We start from the raw sequence: 20,002 nt of genomic DNA on the forward strand, positions 1-20,002 counted from the left end.
TTGGTGGAAACTTCACACTAGACCTCGAGCAGTTTGGACTGTGTGTCTCTCCACTCTTCCTCCAGACTCTGCTCCCTTCATTTACTTTAAATTTAAAATGTAAAATTTACTGATGATCAGTGATGGTTTGGAGAGACATGTCTGTCATCTGCTGGTGTTGATCCACTGTGTTTTATTATCAAGTCTAAAGTCAGTGCAGTTTTGTTTTCCCACAAAATCTTACAGCACTTCATATCTTACAGCTTCCATCTGCTGATAACTGATGATTTTATAGAGATGCAGATTTCATTTTCCAGCAGGATTTGGCACACTGCCCACACTGCATACCAAAAGTACCAATTGCTATTCTAATTTTCTGAGACACTGATTTTTGGTTTTTTTATTGGCTGTAAGCCATAATTAATAATCAACACTAAAAGAAATAAACGCTTAAAATAGGTCACTCTGTGTTTAATACATCTATATAAAATATTATGAGTTTTACATTTTACAAGTTTTGAACTGAAATACTAAAATAAAGTAACTTTTCAAATATATTCGACTTTTTTAAGGTGCACTTGTATATATGTATATCATCGCTGTCCAATGAAAAACAAATATCTCCAAATCTGTTCAAATTATGTAGTAAACTTAAAATTAACAAAAATGAAGATACTTGTTTTTCATTGGACAGTGATGATATATACATATGCCCTGCCACCGTCACTCATCTATATAAGGCAGTTTCTTATTGGCTCCGTATCCCGGATGCCCTTCTGGCTCCTCCTTCTTCGGTGTTCCAGGCTGAGAAACGCTGTCAGTGCTGCCCTCTCTGGTACCTGAGTTTCACACACACACACACACACACTTATGTTGGTAAGTTAACCTTATGAGGACGAGAGCATCAGAGAGAACACAGGGTTGTGGGGACAGTTGTATTATTCAGTGTAGACCAGGTGTGTCCAAACTACGGCCCGCGGGTCATTTGCGGCCCGTTTCCTTTTTTGGAGCGGCCCGCGAGGTATTTTAAAAATAGTATGAAAGTTGGCCCGCTGTTAAGCAGGTTTTTATAATGTGAGATTCAAAGTTTGAACGCTAGGTGTCAGAAACGAGCCAAAGAGTCTAAAAGAAGAGAGGGTGCACATTTCTAGCGCAGAAAAACGGGCCAAAGAGTCTAAAAGCGGAGAGAGTGCGCATTTCTAGCGCAGAAAAACAGGCCAAAGAGTCTAAAAGCGGAGAGAGTGCTTAGTTGTAGCGCAGAAAAACGGGCCAAAGAGTCTAAATGCGGAGAGGGTGCGCAGTTTTACCGCAGAAAATTGTGCCAAAGAGTCTAAAAGCGGAGAGAGCGCACATTTCTAGCACAGAAAAACAGGCCAAAGAGTCTAAAAGCGGAGAGAGTGTGCAGTTGTAGCACAGAAAAACGGGCCAAAGAGTCTAAAAGTGGAGAGAGTGCTTAGTTGTAGCGCAGAAAAACTGGCCAAAGAGTCTAAAAGCGGAGAGGGTGCGCAGTTTTACCGCAGAAAATTGTGCCAAAGAGTCTAAAAGCGGAGAGAGTGTGCAGTTGTAGCACAGAAAAACAGGCCAAAGAGTCTAAAAGTTGCCGTAATTAAGGAGTTTAATATTAAGAGACATCATGAAATTAAACATCAATTTGAAAAATCTTAGTTTACACAACACTGTCAAAGATAAAGATAGTAAGTCAAGTAAAATGGTGTGTAAATGAAATAATCAGGAAAATGAATTATTTAAAGTGGTATATTTCATTATTTGTTTTATTACAGAGTCTGTCACCCCTGACTTCAAATATATTTCTCCTTCTGGCCCCCAACAAAAAAAGTTTGGACACCCCTGGTATAGACTTACGTGGAGCTCTGGGAGCGTCTCTGTCGCACTTCAGAGTGCTCTTATCGAAGCATTCAGCGATCCAGGACAGCACCTCCCCACAGTACCTCACCTGAGAGACCAGAACAATTTTTCACAGGGGCTGCATCGTCACTGATAGCTTAAAGAAATGTTTTAACATGTTTAACTAGCAGAGGAGGGAGATATTAACTGCACAGAGAATTTTCTTTCTTAAAGACTTTCTTTCTTAGATTCTAGTATTAGCCAATAAACACACATATGTGGATTAGAACCATGTGGTATATAACTGTGTTTTTATTATTTTATTTTATTTTATTTTATTTTTTATTTTTTTTGGCATGACTGTGCTTTAATATACAGCTCTGGAAAAAATGAAGAGAGCACTTCAGTTTCTGAATCAGTTTCTCTGATTTTGCTATTTATAGGTTTATGTTTGAGTAAAATGAACATTGTTGTTTTATTCTATAAACTACAGACAACATTTCTCCCAAATTCCAAATAAAAATATTCTCATTTAGAGCATTTATTTACAGAAAATGAGAAATGACTGAAATAACAAAAAAGATGCAGAGCTTTCAGACCTCAAATAATGCAAAGAAAACAAGTTCATATTCATAAAGTTTTAAGAGTTCAGAAATAATCAATATTTGGTGGAATAACCCTGGTTGTTTTTTAATCACAGTTTTTTTTTATGCATCTTGGCATCATGTTCTCCTCCACCAGTCTTACACACTGCTTTTGGATAACTTTATGCTGCTTTACTCCTGGTGCAAAAATTCAAGCAGTTCAGTTTGGTGGTTTGATGGTTTGTGATCATCCATCTTCCTCTTGATTATATTTCAGAGATTATATATAAAACACTAAAGTTTTAAATTAATGCTTTGATTAGCATTGGGTTTACTTTGTCTCGCAAAATAAAAACAGCTGAAGAATGTAAATAATGGACCTTAAAAAGAGACTAACACTAACAAATTTAACACGACTTCCTTTACAAAGCTAAATATTTTAAATAGTTTCATAAACACTAAAAACAAACTTAAAATACTCAATGTTTAAGTATTTAAAAGAGATATTTCTCAAAAGCTCTATTTCAAAAATAAAACACAAGTTTAATATCAATTTACAGTGTTATTATTGAAGCCATTAGAGGCTTTACAGTATTAAAAACAGTTTTAAAAAACAGTTTTTAAACAGCCACAATTTCCTTCTTTCTTCGGTTAAAAAATACATTTGTTCTGTATAGATTAAAATGATCAGTTTAAAACTGATTTATGATGGAAATTAAAATTGTGGTAATATCAGCAGTTTAAAGGAGAAAAATGAGATGGAAAGTAGGCGTGGCTACACATTATACTGCAACCAGCCAGCAGGGGCGCTAGACCCATTGCGGCTTCACATTTATCATATTATCTGTACTTTACCTCGGCCTCCATAGACGCCATTCGTTTCTCTTGATCTTTAATTCCTCCTACGATCTGCAACAAGCTCTGCACCCTGAAATAAAACAGCAGAGGAGTGATATTATTAATATTCCACAAAGAAGTGGGACGAGGTATCGATATTGCAATATATCATACAAAATTATTCTAGCTTATGATGCATAACCAATAGGTGGCTTCAAATATATTGATATTTTTTATTGAAATATAGGTGCTCTAATATCCCAAGGCAAGCAAACCAATCAATTGGCAATTTGGAATTTAATGCAACAACAAACTGTGTAAGTGACCCTTTAAATTCTAGTACAACATTGTCATTGGAAGCCCCCTCATGGAGGCTCCTCCCACTAGTTGTTCACAGTTGCCAGCCAGCCTGGTTCGTCATTCCTGCAGCCGGCAAAATATGAAACCAATTTCCTTGGGCTCCCTAATTAATATCGAAATTCGATACCAAAAGGGTACAGACCAAATTGTTGAGGTCTAAAAATAAAATTTGTTGCCTGTTTTCAATACTTTGCATGAAACTCACAAACACACAGAGTGCATGCAGAAATCTCAAAAAATGAAATGCATCCTTAAATGCATGCTTAAGGAAAATATTTGTAGTTTAAGCAGTTAAATTAATGCTCTTGTTTTTCTTCTTAATAAAGCACCACAAAAAACATCCTCACAAGGTCCAAAAGTATGGCAGTCTCTCGTGGTGACAGTATGAGAATGTCTGTCTGCTGTTAAATGAATACATTTTGCGATAGTAAGCAGCATTGCTAAGTAGCATCACAGCGCTAATGCTCGGAGGAAAGCGCAGCGACTCTGGTGGTTCTGATACATCAGCTCACAGACGCAGCTTTGTGTTGATCCACATCACCCTAGGAGTGATGAAGGGAAAGAGTGAGCGCCATCTACTGTACTGTACCAACCCAGAGAGAGAGCAACACCAACTGTGCTCTCTCAGGTCTCCAGTAGTCGATAGCAAGCTGCATAAACAGGATTCGAACTGGCGATCTCCTGTAATTCCCACTTTTATTATTAATTTAAATATAAAAGCTGGTGTCAGAAGTGGTTAATTCATTTAGTGATGTCTTTAAATCCCACTTACTGGATCGCAGTGCTGTACTTTCAACATATCGCCTTGCTCACAGTATCATAATATATCACAAGTTCCCTGGTTCCAGATAGCTTACTTTGAAGATGTGCTTTTGAGTCTCTCCTCGCTGCTCTCTAAGTGACGTCTCTCCAGTCTGGCCAGGTAGTTCTCCTTCTGAACGGTCTCCCAGGTCATCAGCTTCTGATCCAGCCCTGCTGGGAGCTCCCTCTCTGCACATTAAACACATCATAAACTTTCATTTAACTTGTAAAAATATGTATTTTTTTATTAATTCTCAGTTCATCGACCCCCCAAAGGTATTATCTGTGGTTATATAGGACCAGTCGGGCTTTATTTTATTGATCTATAGGCAAACCATCAACTGTTCAGCTTAATGTAGGGCGTAGTGTCAGTGTGTCTTTGCTATCGTAATGACGGGGAAAGTACACTTTGCGCAGCTCAAAATGCAACACAAAAGTCATGTACTAATTCTTTTAATTAATTATGGATTTGGTTAATTTTGGGCATAATGTGAAATAAACCAATCAGAGTGTCTCTTTAAGAGATCATCATTCTCTTTAAGAGTAGATCAGGTGAGCTCTGTCTTTGGTGGATTGCTATTGTAATGGTGCAGCTACCTGGACGTGTCCAACAAACTCTTCTCAGCAGAGGAAACTGAGCTGCTGGTTGACGCTGTGAAGGAGCTCCAGCAGCTCATTTACGGGAACAGCAATGTTATTTTATTTACTATTCTGTTTATTGTTGATGTAAAAGTTGGGTTTGTGCTGCTGTGTGTTCATGTGTGTGTAATAAGTGGGGGTGTACGCTCGGCTCGGCACGGCGCCTGTGTTACCGAGATAGCGATGAACGTCTGACTGTTGGCGTCTGTCTAGGTTGTATTCAGTCAGTGGAGCTCCTGTGTTTTCTGTTACCAAGATAAACAAGATAAAACTCCAGAAATGTACCTGAACACACCTCATTTCCAGAACACCACGCCCATCAGTGTAGATATATTCAGAAGCTCTGCTGCTATTTAAATGATTCAAGAGGAAGGAGTGTAAATAGACTGTTGGTGTGGTGTAAGATAGCAATGAGCATCTTAACGTGCCTTGTGCAGGGGGTAAGATAGGGTTCAATGTGTTGAAAGCAGAAAAAATAGATAATAAATGTTACATTTTAAAATTGTGACTGACCCAAGTGCTCGATTTTGGATTCAGACTTTTTGCAGAGGCTGAGGAGGATCTGGGATAGGTGGCTGATGATGATGAAGGGCGGGGCCAGAGCGGGCCGGCTGTGATACTCCACGATCAGGTTGTATCGCTGAAACTTCCAGAAGATATCTGTGTTCCCCTGAACCACCTGGAACGTGTAGCTGTGGGAGAAACACGGGCAGAATTAATACTTAAATACAGTAGGTTGTAGTTTAATACTAAAATCATCTTACATATGAAGAAAAAACATTTGGAATTATTAATTAAACCAAAAAAGTTATTATTATTATTATTATTATTATTATTATTATTATTATTATTATTATTATTATTATTATTATTATTATTATTTTATTTTTTTATTAGTTTATCATTAAAATTTTAATTTAATTTATTTATTTTTATTATTCTTAGTTCATTATTATTCATTTACTTTACTTTAACTTTTTATTTTATATTTTATTAATTCTTTACGTTTTATGTCAATTTGTTTTTATGGTCTTTTAGAATTTTCTATTTTACATACATATTTTATTTATATAAATTAAATCTTGATATAAAAGAGTATTTCTTTTTTTTTTACTATTTTTACTATTTTATTTTGTTTTATTTCTACAGATTATTATTTCTATAGATTTAATCTGTCTCTAGTAGATATATAATAGGAAATTAGAACAGTGTTAATTTTTCTTTTGATAAAAACAGTAAAACAGTAGAACCCTGATGTGATCATAGTAACAGTATTAACCCCCTCCTGACCTGAACATGGCGATGAGCAGGTTGAGCAGCAGGACATTAGTGACCAGTAGATAGATGACCAGCAGCAGGATGACCAGCCAGTTGGCGTAGATGTTCGGGCAGGGCGGCAGAGTTCCTGTAATGATGTCCTGCAGATCCATGGTGCAGTTATCCGGCTGCATTTTAGCCGCTGCAGGAAAATACAGTCATCCATCAAAAATACACAGTTTTTTACGTTTTATCAGATGAAATGATTGAAATCCTTTGATTTAGTTGACTTTTATATTTAATTGTTTTTGTATAAGTCTCATAAAAATATATTACCTTCAAACATCCACTTAGATTTTGTTAAGAGAAGTAGTTGTTATGATCTTAAGGGGATAGAGATGTTTGTAAAACCTAAATTTAGAATTTTGATTTTAGTTTAAAGGCAAGGCAAGTTTATTTATATAGCACCTTTCATACACAACGGTCATTCAAAGTGCTTTACAAGTTAGAAAATACACAGAGAAATCAAATAAAAAAAACATGTAAAAGATTAACAGTAAAAATGGAAATAAAAACTAAAATAAGAATAAAGCATGATTGATTAAAACATGATTAAAACAAAGAGGATTAAATTAAAAACATGTAAAAGAACAACAAGGAATTAATAAGAATAAAGCATGAATAAAACATAATATAAAAGTGCCGTTACAGAATAAAAGTGGGCGGAGCTGCAGTGTTTTAAGCTGAGCTAAAGGCCTGATCAAACATGTAGGTTTTCAGTCTGGATTTAAACATGTTTAGTGTTGGAGCTCTTCTAATGCTCTCTGTTAACTGATTCCATTTAAGAGCAGCGTAGTAGCTAAACGCTAAACGCTGCCTCTCCGTGTTTAGTTTTTACTTTAGGCAGCTCTAGCTGACCAGTTCCTGATGATCTGAGAGTTCTGCTCGGCTCATACTGCTGGAGCTCATCAGATAAATATGCTGGTCCTGCACCATTAACACATTTATACACCAGTAACAGTACCTTAAAGTCTATTCTGTAACAGACTGGTATCCAGTGTAGGGATTTAAGGATGGGGGTGATGTGCTCCCTTCTTTTACTCCTAGTCAGAACTCTGGCTGCTGAATTCTGAATCAGCTGAAGCTGTTTGATGGTGTTTTTTGGGAGTCCAGTTAGGAGTCCATTACAGTAATCAATCCTACTAGAAATAAAGGCGTGGATGAGTTTCTCCAGGTCTGCTTTAGACAGAAAATCTCTGATCTTATTGATGTTCTTGAGGTGATAAAATGCTGATTTGGTGACGGCTTTGACGTGACTGTTAAAAGTGAGATCAGAGTCCATTTGTACACCAAGATTACGCACTAGTTCTTTAGATTTCAGGCTTTTTGAATCCAGATAGGCAGCTAGTCTGTGCCTCTCATAAAGGAGCGGTGTACTTTAATTCAAGGAATATGATCATGCAATAATTTGGATAGTGATGTTAAAAATGCTAGATCAATGTTTTTAATGTGTTTAAAAGAATGATAAAAGTTGGCTTGTATATAAAATATGAAATAGTATAATGTGTAACTATATAAACTGTTGTTTGAGAAGGATTTGATGTTTAGTTTTTTTGGAAAATGACTATTGTATTAATTTTTTTTGGGATAAAAAGGGCAGATATTATAATAGATATAATAGATTTTTTCCTTCTTTCTGCTGCATTTTCTTCTGTATATATATATTTTTTGTTTATAATTAAATGAATAAATCTTCTAAATAAAATATAAATAAACCAGAATCAGTGGAAATATCATTAACCTGCACTGTCTCCATCTAGTGTTAGAATCTGGAGTAACTGCTTTAAAGTAAAATAAAAAAAAAAGTAAAATAAATATTAAATACTAAAATTCATCTGTAAATACTAACAGAATACATTAAGAGCAATGATACATTAATTAAAGACTGAACAGGCATTTTGCTTGTATACAGGTCACAAGTGTTTGTAATATAAAACCCTTTTTCTCTGCAGTAAAATACTGGAGTTACTAAGTTTTTTACGTTCTGAAAACTTTGTGAGATTTAGAGATTCATATAGGACACTTACAGGGAGAAGCTGCTTATAATAGTTTTTTTGACATTTGAAAATAATACAACCGAAATGAAATGTTAGGTTTGGAGGACATGAAATGTATATTTATATTTGATTTATATACACATTATAATACACAATATAATTAATTTTTAAATTCAGGAAACAACCATTTTTTTAAGTTGTATTTAATATAGTTTGGTACTTTAATATTTTTATTATTTAAAATATTTTCTATTTCATTTACATATTTCTTATGTAAATGAAATACACATCCTACAGATATATTCTCGAAATAGCAAACAGAAAATAGACTAAAATGCCTGGGTTTTAAGGGGTTTACAGTACTAACAACAAAAAAATGTCAATGAATAATAAATTAAATAAAAATAAATTATTAATCTGGGGAAGCTGCTTTTAGCCATTATGGTCCAAATCTTTGAAACGCTCTTGGGGAGCTTCAAGCCATTTCATCTTTGCACATTTTGAAAAAAATAGCATTTTTTTTTTGTTTGTTTTTTGTATAGCGTATGCAGAGGTTTCTTTTTATTTGTGTAAAGCACTTCGGGTTGCACTTATGTATGAAAAGTGTTGTATAAATGAAGATTATTATTATTTTTATCATTATTAATTATAAAATTACAAAACAATATTATCAGGAAACGTCACCCGCAACCTTCTTATTATAATTAATATCAGGATATTTACCGTCGATTTCCTCCAGGGGGATCTGTCCGAAAATGTGGAGGTACGGCCGGTACAGAACCCGGCGGAACACCCAGTCCAGACGCGGGTCGTTGGGATGCAGCAGAGCCTGAGTCGCCACGCCGTACGCAATCAACCACACACTCAGAAAAAACAGGAAGAAGAACACGTCCTTCATCTGAGAAAAGATAGAAAATAAAGAAGTGAGGCAGCTATGAAAACCCCCTTTACATACATCGCTATCTTTCACCCCACCAACCGTCAGGAGCTCCACTGACTGAATACAACCTAGACAGACGCCAACAGTCAGACGTTCATCGCTATCTCGGTAACACAGGCGGGCCGAGCGTATTATTCATTAAGAGAATTAGTACATGCCTTTTGCTTTGCGTTTCGAGTTACGCAAGGTGTACTTTTCCCGTCGTTATGATAGCAAAGAGACACTGACACGCCCTAAATCAGGCTGCACTTCGTGGCCAATGTTTTATGATAATGTAGTTTTTTGTGGGAAATGTATCATGATAGTATTGTTATCGTGAAAAGACGAAAAAAGTTTCGTGAAAAAAACTTTTTTGAGGGTAACGTATCATTCTTGTATCGTTATTGTGATCATATATTTTTTTAGGGTAATGTATCATGATAGTATCGTTATTGTGATAGTATCATTTTTGAGGGTAATGTATCCAGTGATGGTATAGTTACTTTGAAAAAGTAATCCGATTACTGATTACTGATTACTCCTTTAAAAAGTAACTTAGTTACTTTATGGATTACTTGATTTTAAAAGTAACTAAGTTACTTTACAAGTTACTTTATTAGTTACTTTCAGCAGCTGCAGACACCACCTCCCGCCGCCTTAACATAAACATCATAACCAGTTTTACCAAAACTCCCTTTATTGGAAAATGCATTTTTAACAGCAACAATGTTAAAAATCTCTAGACATTTAAAGTTGAACTATTTCCTGAAAAAATAAGTTTTTAATAAAAATAAAAGACCATTTCTCTTGAATTAACTTAACATAAATTATTTTTTTTTATAAAAAATAAAATATAGTCTTTCTTGATTTCACTTAACATAAATACTTGTTTTTATAAAAAAATATAAAATAAAGAAAGTCTTTCTTGAAAGACTCTATTTCTCTGAAATATTTAACACTGTAAATCTGAACATTGAACCTGTTGTTCTCTGCAGGGCAGCAAGGAGTGGTTTTATAAAACAGAACCGTGTATATGGTCTAGACCAGGATCACATATATGCGGACTGCGGTCCGGGTCCGGACCCAGACGTTGTCCAGTGCGGACCCAAACCAGTAAACTACTGAGAAGTATTTAATTTTGACAGCGTTCATTTAAAGCGTCAGAACTTTTCTTGTCTTTACGGTATACGCGCTCTGCGGCACAAAATCTTCAAACGCTCTCCTCGGCCAATCAGATCTGTGCAGAACGCTGCCCTGGCTAGTGAATTGGGACGCAGCCGGGAAAAACCGCCTTTATAAAGAGATAGGGAGCCCGAGAACTGGCAGGAAAATGAGAACAGGCGGAAACTAGAGACGCGTCGAGCGCGAGAGAGAGAGAGACAGGGGAGGATTGTAAAGGTGACGGGAAAGGGAGCGGTGTGTGTGTGTCTCTAAGTAACGCGTTATTGACATCACTGAATGTATCATGATAGTATCGTTATTGTGATAGTATCATTTATGAGGGTAATGTATCATGATAGTATTGTTATCGTAATAATATTGTATTTGAGGGGAATGTATCATGATAGTATCGTTATTGTGATAGTATCATTTATGAGGGTAAACGTATCATGATAGTATCATTAGTGTGATAAAATTTATTTGAACGTAACGTTTCGTGGGCAACGTATCATGATAATATTGTTATCGTGATATCGTTTTTGTGGTTAACGTATCGTTATAATATAGTATTCTGAGATGACCTGTGAATCTCACACTGGATTTAATAGTGTTATGTTAATATAAACACAGTATCTACACTGTTTTTTCAGTAATGATTATAATAATTATTCACCATTCTCTCCACTATAATGATCTTTGGGCCGAGCTGTTTATGGATGGCGAAGATGTGGATGAGCCTCAGGGTGAAAACCATGAAGTCCAGAGCCAGAACTGTGCGTCCTGCTTCATACGTGTTCTCCATCATCCTGCAGAGATAAATAACAGCAGAATAAATTAGATTTATATTAAATTAAAAGCACTTTTTAATAATCCAGCTTCAGTAAAGCAGTACCTGCAGGAAACCCCGACCACGAAGAGAGAGATCGCCACCATGTCGCACTTGTTCCAGTTATCCTCCACATACAGCTTACACTTCTTCAGAATGTTCATGTCCTCATCTGTGAAGAAACTCTGAGAAAACACATGAAATATATGATATTTATTAGACATAATTATTTGACTACAACAACTAAAAACAACGACTAGCCCTTCTGAACTAATATTATCAAGCAATACAATTCAGAATTCAGAGAACTTTAACCTAAAAATGTTTGCTGAGCCAACGAAAAAGTGGGATTTTAACCTTTTAGTAAGCTTTTAGTATTAAAGGCTACTTAAAAACGATGAGTTTCTTTGATTTTACCAAATTATAAACCTCTGGAATATAATCAAGAGGAAGATGGATGATCACAAACCATCAAACCACCAAACTGAACTGCTTGAATTTTTACACCAGGAGTAAAGCAGCATAAAGTTATCCAAAAGCAGTGTGTAAGACTGGTGGAGGAGAACATGATGCCAAGATGCATGAAAACAAAAACTGTGATTAAAAACAAACTAGGGTTATTCCACCAAATATTGATTATTTCTGAACTCTTAAAACTTTATGAATATGAACTTGTTTTCTTTGCATTATTTGAGGTCTGAAAGCTCTGCATCTTTTTTTGTTATTTCAGCCATTTTTGGGGGGTTGTTAAGGTTAATAGGTGTGTTTATTGTTTGTGATCTATTTTATTAGTTTATTATTTGTGTCATTTAAAAGTTCGAGAAGATACATTGTATATTTGTAAAAGTTAAATACATTTATACTCCTGTTTAATAAAGAAATGTTAAAAGAAAAGATTAAATATTTGATAAACCTGTCTGATCTCCTCCAGCACCAGAGTAAAGACCCAGAAGTAGAGGATGATCTCGGCTATGGACGGGCCGTCGGGAGGCGGAGGCCGGAAGTCCAGCAGGAGGACGTAGGTGAAGAGGACCAGGAAGGCGAAGTACATGAGGACGTTTCCCAGGAAAACCGTAACTGGTGCGCTCCAGAAGCGTTTCCAGCGGCGCAGGAGAAACTGGCTCCAGGCCTGACTGCAGCTCTGATCTGCCGGGTCACCAGCGGCCTCAGAGTCACTATTATTATAATCACAACAGAGCACGAGAGAGAGCACGAGAGAGAGCACGAGAGAGAGCACGAGAGGTCAGTACAAACTACAAAAGTGCATTATAGTTACCCTATATATACATCAGTTCAATTTTCTGACCGTTTCAGGCTAAATTTAAACATTAACATGGGTATAAAACTTCATTATTTCATTTTTTCCATTTACTTTGGTGAAGACGAAATTTATCTTTGGATGTTAAAACTCCTTATATTTATTTTTTTTACAATTAATGCAGTGTAGAATAAATAAGTTTCCCCTCAATTTGTATATATATATATTTTTTAGGTCACCAGTCGCCTGAGAGTCACTATTATAATCACAACAGAGCACAGAGAGCACGAGAGGGTCAGTAAAAAACAAAAAAAAAATGCATTATAGTTTTATATATATATATATATATCAGTTAAAACTTAATTAAGAAATTTATCTGTTTTTCCGGTTAGTGAAACATTTATCAGTTTCGTTTTCTGACTGTTTGAGGCTAAATGCAAAAAATGTATTGTGGTAACTATGGTGTTGCTAAGTGTATGCAAGGTGGTTGCTAAGGATTTGCTACAGTATCTGTGGTGGCCACTATGATGTTGCTAAGCGGTTGCTAAGGTGTTGCTGCAGTATCCGTGGTGGCTGCTATGGTGTTGCTTGGTTGTTGCTAAGGTGTTGCTATGGTATCCGTGGTGTTTGCAAACGTTTTGCTATGGTATCTGTCGTGGTTGCTACGGTGTTACTAGGTGGTTGCTAAGGTGTTGCTATGGCACCCATACTGAAAGTAAGGATCCACATATTTTTGCCACTCACAAACATATAATAATGGATCATTTTCAACACTAAGTAAATGAGTAAGTATAATATTTGAGTCTCGTTCGTTAACTTGTTTTTTTATATACTTTTAGGACTTGTGTAAAAATCATGTTTTAGGTCATATTTATACAGAAATATAAAAAATAATTTTTTACTTTTAAACACAAACGTAGAAACCTGCAACCTTTCCTACCTATCTGATAAATGAACCTAATAAATCTCTAGTCTGCATCACAATTACAACACGCTGCATCCAATCAAACGTCGTCTCTGCAGGAAGTATGCTAAGGTTTTTATTTATGTTACAGGAGATTAAATCACTCACTCAGGGTCGTCGTCGCTGAGGAGCAGAGCTTTCTCCGTGTCCAAACTGTCCAACTCCGCAAACTGCTCCCCTCCTCCACGACTCTGCAGTATCTCATCACTACCAAACACACAAAAACATACAGTACATACTAGGTGTGGGCGATATGGCTCTAAAATAATATCACAATATTTCAGGGTATTTTTGCGATAACGATATACTTGGCAAATAATTAATTCATTTCAGGAATATAGTATAATAGTATAACAGTATAATCATAATGTGGCAAAATAAATAATATAGCATAAAATAATATAATGCAGCAAATAATACTGCAGAATATTTAGTGCATGCATATAAACTGCAAACTAAAACAGTTATACAATAAATACACCTAAAGCTTCACAGTAAATAATAGACTACTTTTAAGACAGAACAGCCCTATTATCACGATATGGATTTTTAATATCATGATATTTCTGTGTCACGATATATTGTATACGATATAATATTGCCCTCCCCTAATACATACACGATAAACTAATCAATATTCCATCAATTTAATCAATCACAGTGATTCTGCAGAGGCTGTGTGCTGTTATAAATACCTGAATTTGATCAGGTTGGTCCATATTAAAGGTGGACAGAAGAAAGACAGGACGAGTTTAGAGATGGACGTGTCCGTGGTCATCGCTCCCCACCAGATTTTAGTCAGTAAAGCCTGAAAAACCCACAAGCAGCGAGACAGCGTCAGTATATAACAGTAGAAAACCACAGAGTACAGTCTGTTAGATCAGTGGTTTATTTATTTGTATGTATTTATTATATGTTACCTGCACTCCATCATGGGCGAAGAAGCTCTTGGCGTCGGCCTCGGTTGCCAGGTTCAGCACGGTGGATTTACTCCAGCAGTGAGTTTTCCTCACCAGCAGGGCGTACGCTCGATCTTCACTGTTAGAGTAACACTCACTGAACAGATCTATAATAAAAATAGATATATAAGATACACTATAGACGTTTCTCTAAGCTCCTGCTCCTTTAGTGTTGTAGTTTTAGTCATGAGAAGTTACTAAAAGCAAACAGTAAAGACATTTTTTTAAAAGCTAGATGCTGTTATATTCTGGATTATTATACAATCTTGAAGGCTAAACACAACTTGGTTATATATTAAAAGGGTACCACTTTAAAATAAGACTACCTTTATAAATGGTTTATAAATGGTTTACTTCATTAATGGTTACTAATTAGGTTGTAGATGCCTTAAAAATCATTAATAATCAATTATAACACATACGTAGAAATGTACGTAGACCTGTTGTTTGCCAAATAGTGAACCCACAGCCACATAACTGATTATTAATGGTTTTTAAAGCATTTACAACCTAATTAGTAACCATTAATTAACTTATTGTAAACCATTTATAAACCCTTTATAAAGGTAGTCTTATTTTAAAGTGGTACCATTAAAAGTAATAAACCAACACTGAGTAGGATTGGCTATTTTAAGCCTGATCCTGTTCCGATCCTTTGTTTTCGCCGCTGTGTTCTATCTCTGTTCTATTGCTGCTTTAGCTTCCTCTAGGCTCCATTAATACACATTAATCCCAGCCCACTACAGTAAGGAGAGTTTTTAGGTGATAACAGATTAGTTTAGGTTGGTTTTCCAGACAGGGATTAAGCTTAGTCATAGGTTAATTTAACTTTTAATGAGAAAACTTCATTTAAAATGTTCTGTTGTGTGGAACATGATTCTACTAGATTATTTTTTTTCTCTCACTCAGTGTTACTAGAGTTCATATCTCACTCACATTTAGCAAGTTTTCCATTACACCTTAAATTCAGCGGCAGTTACATCATTTTCCATGCTCTTTTTTGTCTCTGATGTTGCCCGAAAGTATTTTAGAATTACAGCTGAGTGTAAATTTACATTACACACACTATTGTTGTATTATTAAATCATCAATTATATATTTATTAATCAAATTAATTAACTGTCAGATTAATTTTTCAAGGGTAGGGTGTGTGTTCCTTATACAATTACAACTACAAAAATCCATTAGCAAAAACTAGACAAAATATATATAAATTCTTAGTAAGATTTCTTAAAAAAGCAATTGCAAAGTTTTTAAATGAGTGAAGTAAGACTTAAATCAAGCAAAAATTACAGATTTCTTGCCTTACATTTGTCCATAAGCATCAGAATAACTTGATTGCTGACTTATTGCTGATTTTGTGTTTATTTTGAGTCAAATTACTTAAAATAAGGTGAAGATTTTAAGTTAGACTGATTAAGAAAATAACCTATCATTTACACAATGCTTAGTATAACAAAAATTCCTATCGGAGAAAAAAATACGATTTAATGTCTTACAATTAGATGATTTCCCTTGCTAAGATTTAGGTTTTTTGCAGCGAAGACAGCTTGGTTTTTTTAATAAAATGCTGGTACTCAAATGTTTTTTGTTTTTTTTTATCTGATTAATAATAAATAATCAATTAACCAAAAATATAATCGGCAGATTAAACGATTATCAAAACAATCATTAGTTGCAGCCCTAAGTATCTGTGTTTGGGCCTCTTTTATTCCAGCTGTTTGTCTATTTTCTGCTGTTTTTTCTCATGTGAGAAAGCTGGTTATATCCTACATTTTCGTAGAATCTGATCAGATCGAATCAAATGAGTATTGATCGATATTCAACATTAGTGTATTCAGTTCAGAGGCCAAGGCTTTTGATTTTTTTTGTTGTGACAGATTCAGTGTAATTCTCACCCAAAGCAAACTGCTCATATTTGGCTTCCTTCATGCTGCGGGCAGACTCCGCCTCCGACTCCAGGTGAGCCATTTCCTTCAGGATCTTACAGCCAGCCAGAGCTGCAGCCACCGCCTCCGGACCCTACAATATATATACACATATATACATATATACATACATATACATACGTAGTAAATATCTGATATTTGATTCACAACCATTTTACATTTTGGATCCTATCTTATACCCTGTGCAAGGCACATTGCAATGCTCATTACTATCTTACACCCCGCCAGCAGTCTATTTTCATAGAATATTTTCATTTAAACAGCAGCAGAGCTTCTGAATATATCTACACTGATGGGCGTGGTGTTCTGGAAATGAGGTGTGTTCAGGTACATTTCTGGAGTTTTGCTTGTTTATCTTGGTAACAGAAAACGCAGGAGCTCCACTGACTGAATACAACCTAGACAGACACCAACAGTCAGACGTTCATTGCTATCTTGGCAGGGAATTTTTCCAGGTAGGTGCACCATTAAAATAGCAATCCGCCAAAGTCAGAGCTCACCTGACTCTTAAAGGGAATGATGAGGAATGGTTTATTTCACATCAAGCTCAAAATTAACCACACCCATGATTAATTAAGAGAATTAGTACATGACTTTTGTGCGTTTTGAGATGCACAATGTGTTCTTTTCCCGTTGTTATGATAGCAAAGACATAGATAGCTGAGACGCCCTAAATCAATCTGCATGATGCACAGTGGGCGGTTTGCTTATAGATCAATAAAATAGGGCCCTAAATATTGTTTGAACATTAACATTGAAGGTCAGTCGTATATCAGAAGGGCAGTTTTTAATAGCAGTAGGGTCTCACCATGGCCCAGAAGTAGTTGGCCATTTTCTGTCTGTTCTGCAGAACAGCCCAGAGGAACAGGTCTCTCCACGGGTTCTCACAGTGCTGATCCAGGTCTGGTAGATCTTTCTGGCTGTGGAAGAGCCGACCCTTTCCCACCCTCTCCTGCAAAAACATTCAACTTATCACTAAACGGCAAAAGGTTATCATTCAGACGAATACTCTTATAGGTATGTCAGTTCATTTGGCCACCATCCTTGAAATATATTTGAATTTGCAGTTATCTACTCCCAGCCTCTGAAAACATTACATTAAAAAAACATTTAATATTGAACAAAAACTGTAGAAAAAATAGAGAAAGTGAAAACTGAAGCCATAGCCAAAACTGTCCCCTACGTTGAATTTGCAACAGAGTGCAGCGGAAACTCTATTTTGGCTGGGGAGGAAGGCCAATCAAAATTTCTATTTCGACTGGAGGTGGGGCCACAGAGAGTCAAACTCAGTGGCAAAACCAATCAAAATCTCTCTTTCAGCTGGGGGTGGGACAATAGAGAGTCAAATTCAGTGGCAAAACCAATCAGAATCACTATTTTAATTGGGGTGGGCCAATAGAAAGTCCAACTCAATGGCAAAACCAATCAGAATCTCTATTTCCGCTGGGGGTGGGAAGACCAATCAGAATCACTATCTCAGTTGGGGTAGGACATTAAGAAAGTCAAACTCAGTGGCAAAACCAATCAGGATCTTTACTTAGGCTGGGGTTGTGAAGACCAATCAAAATCTTTATTTCAGCAGGGGGTGGGACGGTAAAAGAGTGAAACTCAGTAGGAAAACCAATCAGGATCTTTATTTTAGCAGGGGGTGGGGCCTCCAAGAGTCAAACTTAGTAGAAAAACCAACCAGAAACGTTTTTTCGGCTGGAAATCAAACTCACAGCTGAAAGTTTCTGATAGAAGCCCTTGCAGGAGTCGTGGAGGAAGTCCTTCAGGACCTTGGAGACCTCGTGCAGGGTGAAGCGAGGCCGGCGGTCCACGGGCTCCATGTACGGAGGTCCGGGGGTCCGAGCTGAGGCCAGCAGCATCTGTTTCTCCTGATGTTTCTTCAAAAGGAGGTCAAACAGCAGACTCTTCTCAGAAACAGAGCAGTACAGCTCCTGAAGACGACCGTACGTCAGAAACTCCCCCAGATTCACCCCGTTATCCACAAACAGACGCACAAAATCCGGCTTATCGTTCACCAGAGCGTCCATCATCACCTCCTCAAGATCTTGCGGCTAAAAGAAAACAGTTTTTTTTATAGTCAAATCCCATTTTACCCTTAAGCCCTACTCCTCTGTTTAGGGGTATTTTGTCCTGATTTTTTCAGGATGGAGGGGAAGTCTTGGGGCTTCATTATCCTTCAAACTGGGTTTTTTAAGAGGAACACTCCAAACAAAGGACTATAAGAATCACTGGCAATATGGTGCAGCACAACCAACCAAAAAAAAACATTTTCCTTGTTAAAAATGACAGTGTCCAAAATAAAATAAGTACAGATTTCTACCTAAAAGAGTATAAAGCTTGTTTCTGGGGCTGTATCTTATATTGAGGTACAAAAAAGTAGCTTTTAGTAAAAGTCCTTTTTTTGTACTCATGTTTTTGTACCAGTAAAGATTATAAAGATTATAAACATTATTTATCATCAACTGAATATGTGTCAAGAACTTGATGATCCGAAATGTGCAATATATCAAATATATATAGTTAATTAGTGCAGTGATACAGAATACTGAATGTACCTTTTGGCTGCAGGTTAAATGGTACAAATCTGTACTTATTGCTGTTAGAAATGACTTTGTACTTCAGAGGGAACAAATCTGACCCTGTAAAAACCTTTGTGGGTACAATTATAAAAACTTTACCTTAGAGTACAAAAAAGTACTCATATTTTACCTCTGTTTTTTAGAGTATAGACGATATGGCAAACATTTATATTGCGATATATTTCTTAGTTTCGGTCGATACAATATAATTTCGATATCGATATAGAAGCCTCCTCTCACAAAAACGATATAATATTTAAAAATAAAAATGGTCATAATAAATCAATGCTCACTTTTATTTGCATATAGCCTTTATATACAAACAAAAACATGACATCCCTGTCAAACATAAAACTATAACCTATATATATATATATATATATATATATATATATATATATATATATATTACCAAAATAAATAACTTTAAATTACAAGAGACAGAGCTTCCTATTCTTTTCTAAATAATTTAATCAGATTAAAACATTAAAATAAATAAAAAAAATGTGCTTCAACCAGGATAAAGAATATACATAATATACATAAAAGGAACATGATATTCCTGTCAAATAAACAAACCTATAGGCTTTATCAACTATAAATAACTTTAAAGTTACAACATAAGATACAAAAGTGCTTCAGACAGATGTTCAAGCCTAATATCCACTATATTACTATATATTTTTATGTAGTTCCAATGTTTTATGGCCATTTTCCTCATAAAAGGCTTTAAATAAATCGCTAGAGTTTGTCTCAGAAGCTAGCTAAGCTTTTAAACTTTCCCGTTCCACCTTAAATTGGGATACAGAAGGCAATGGCTGCAGCAATTAATGTGGAAGGGAAAAATAAAATTAAACAAAAGCTAATAAAAGTAATTTCAGCTCCCCATCACAGATTAGGAAATAAGGAATGGACAGTAATAATCACCCCATTTTTGAAGATAAATGATAAAGTAATATATCTTGCATTGCTGTACTCTGCACTCTCTCTGACTCCGGCTGCTGATGGAGAAGCAGCGT

General features: G+C 35.8%; 1 protein-coding gene across 1 annotated transcript in view; it reads right to left on the reverse strand.

Moving 5' to 3' along the window:
• Positions 1–442: 442 nt before the first annotated feature.
• Positions 443–20,002, reverse strand: part of trpm5 (transient receptor potential cation channel, subfamily M, member 5) — a 31,890-nt gene continuing 12,330 nt past the window's right edge. Inside the window, exons 11-26 of the mRNA XM_022665276.2 lie at positions 18,117–18,455; positions 17,204–17,347; positions 16,345–16,468; positions 14,408–14,553; positions 14,183–14,295; positions 13,596–13,694; positions 12,179–12,440; positions 11,332–11,450; positions 11,113–11,245; positions 9,083–9,257; positions 6,336–6,504; positions 5,559–5,737; positions 4,463–4,595; positions 3,264–3,336; positions 1,843–1,933; positions 443–818 (exon numbers count right to left, since the gene is read on the reverse strand). Coding sequence (XP_022520997.2) covers positions 703–818; positions 1,843–1,933; positions 3,264–3,336; positions 4,463–4,595; positions 5,559–5,737; positions 6,336–6,504; positions 9,083–9,257; positions 11,113–11,245; positions 11,332–11,450; positions 12,179–12,440; positions 13,596–13,694; positions 14,183–14,295; positions 14,408–14,553; positions 16,345–16,468; positions 17,204–17,347; positions 18,117–18,455 — 2,415 coding nt within the window. The 3' untranslated portion in view covers positions 443–702. The remainder of the gene's footprint in view (positions 819–1,842; positions 1,934–3,263; positions 3,337–4,462; positions 4,596–5,558; positions 5,738–6,335; positions 6,505–9,082; positions 9,258–11,112; positions 11,246–11,331; positions 11,451–12,178; positions 12,441–13,595; positions 13,695–14,182; positions 14,296–14,407; positions 14,554–16,344; positions 16,469–17,203; positions 17,348–18,116; positions 18,456–20,002) is intronic.

The sequence above is a fragment of the Astyanax mexicanus genome, chromosome 23 (genome assembly GCF_023375975.1).
Source record: "Astyanax mexicanus isolate ESR-SI-001 chromosome 23, AstMex3_surface, whole genome shotgun sequence".
Classification (NCBI taxonomy): domain Eukaryota; kingdom Metazoa; phylum Chordata; class Actinopteri; order Characiformes; family Acestrorhamphidae; genus Astyanax; species Astyanax mexicanus.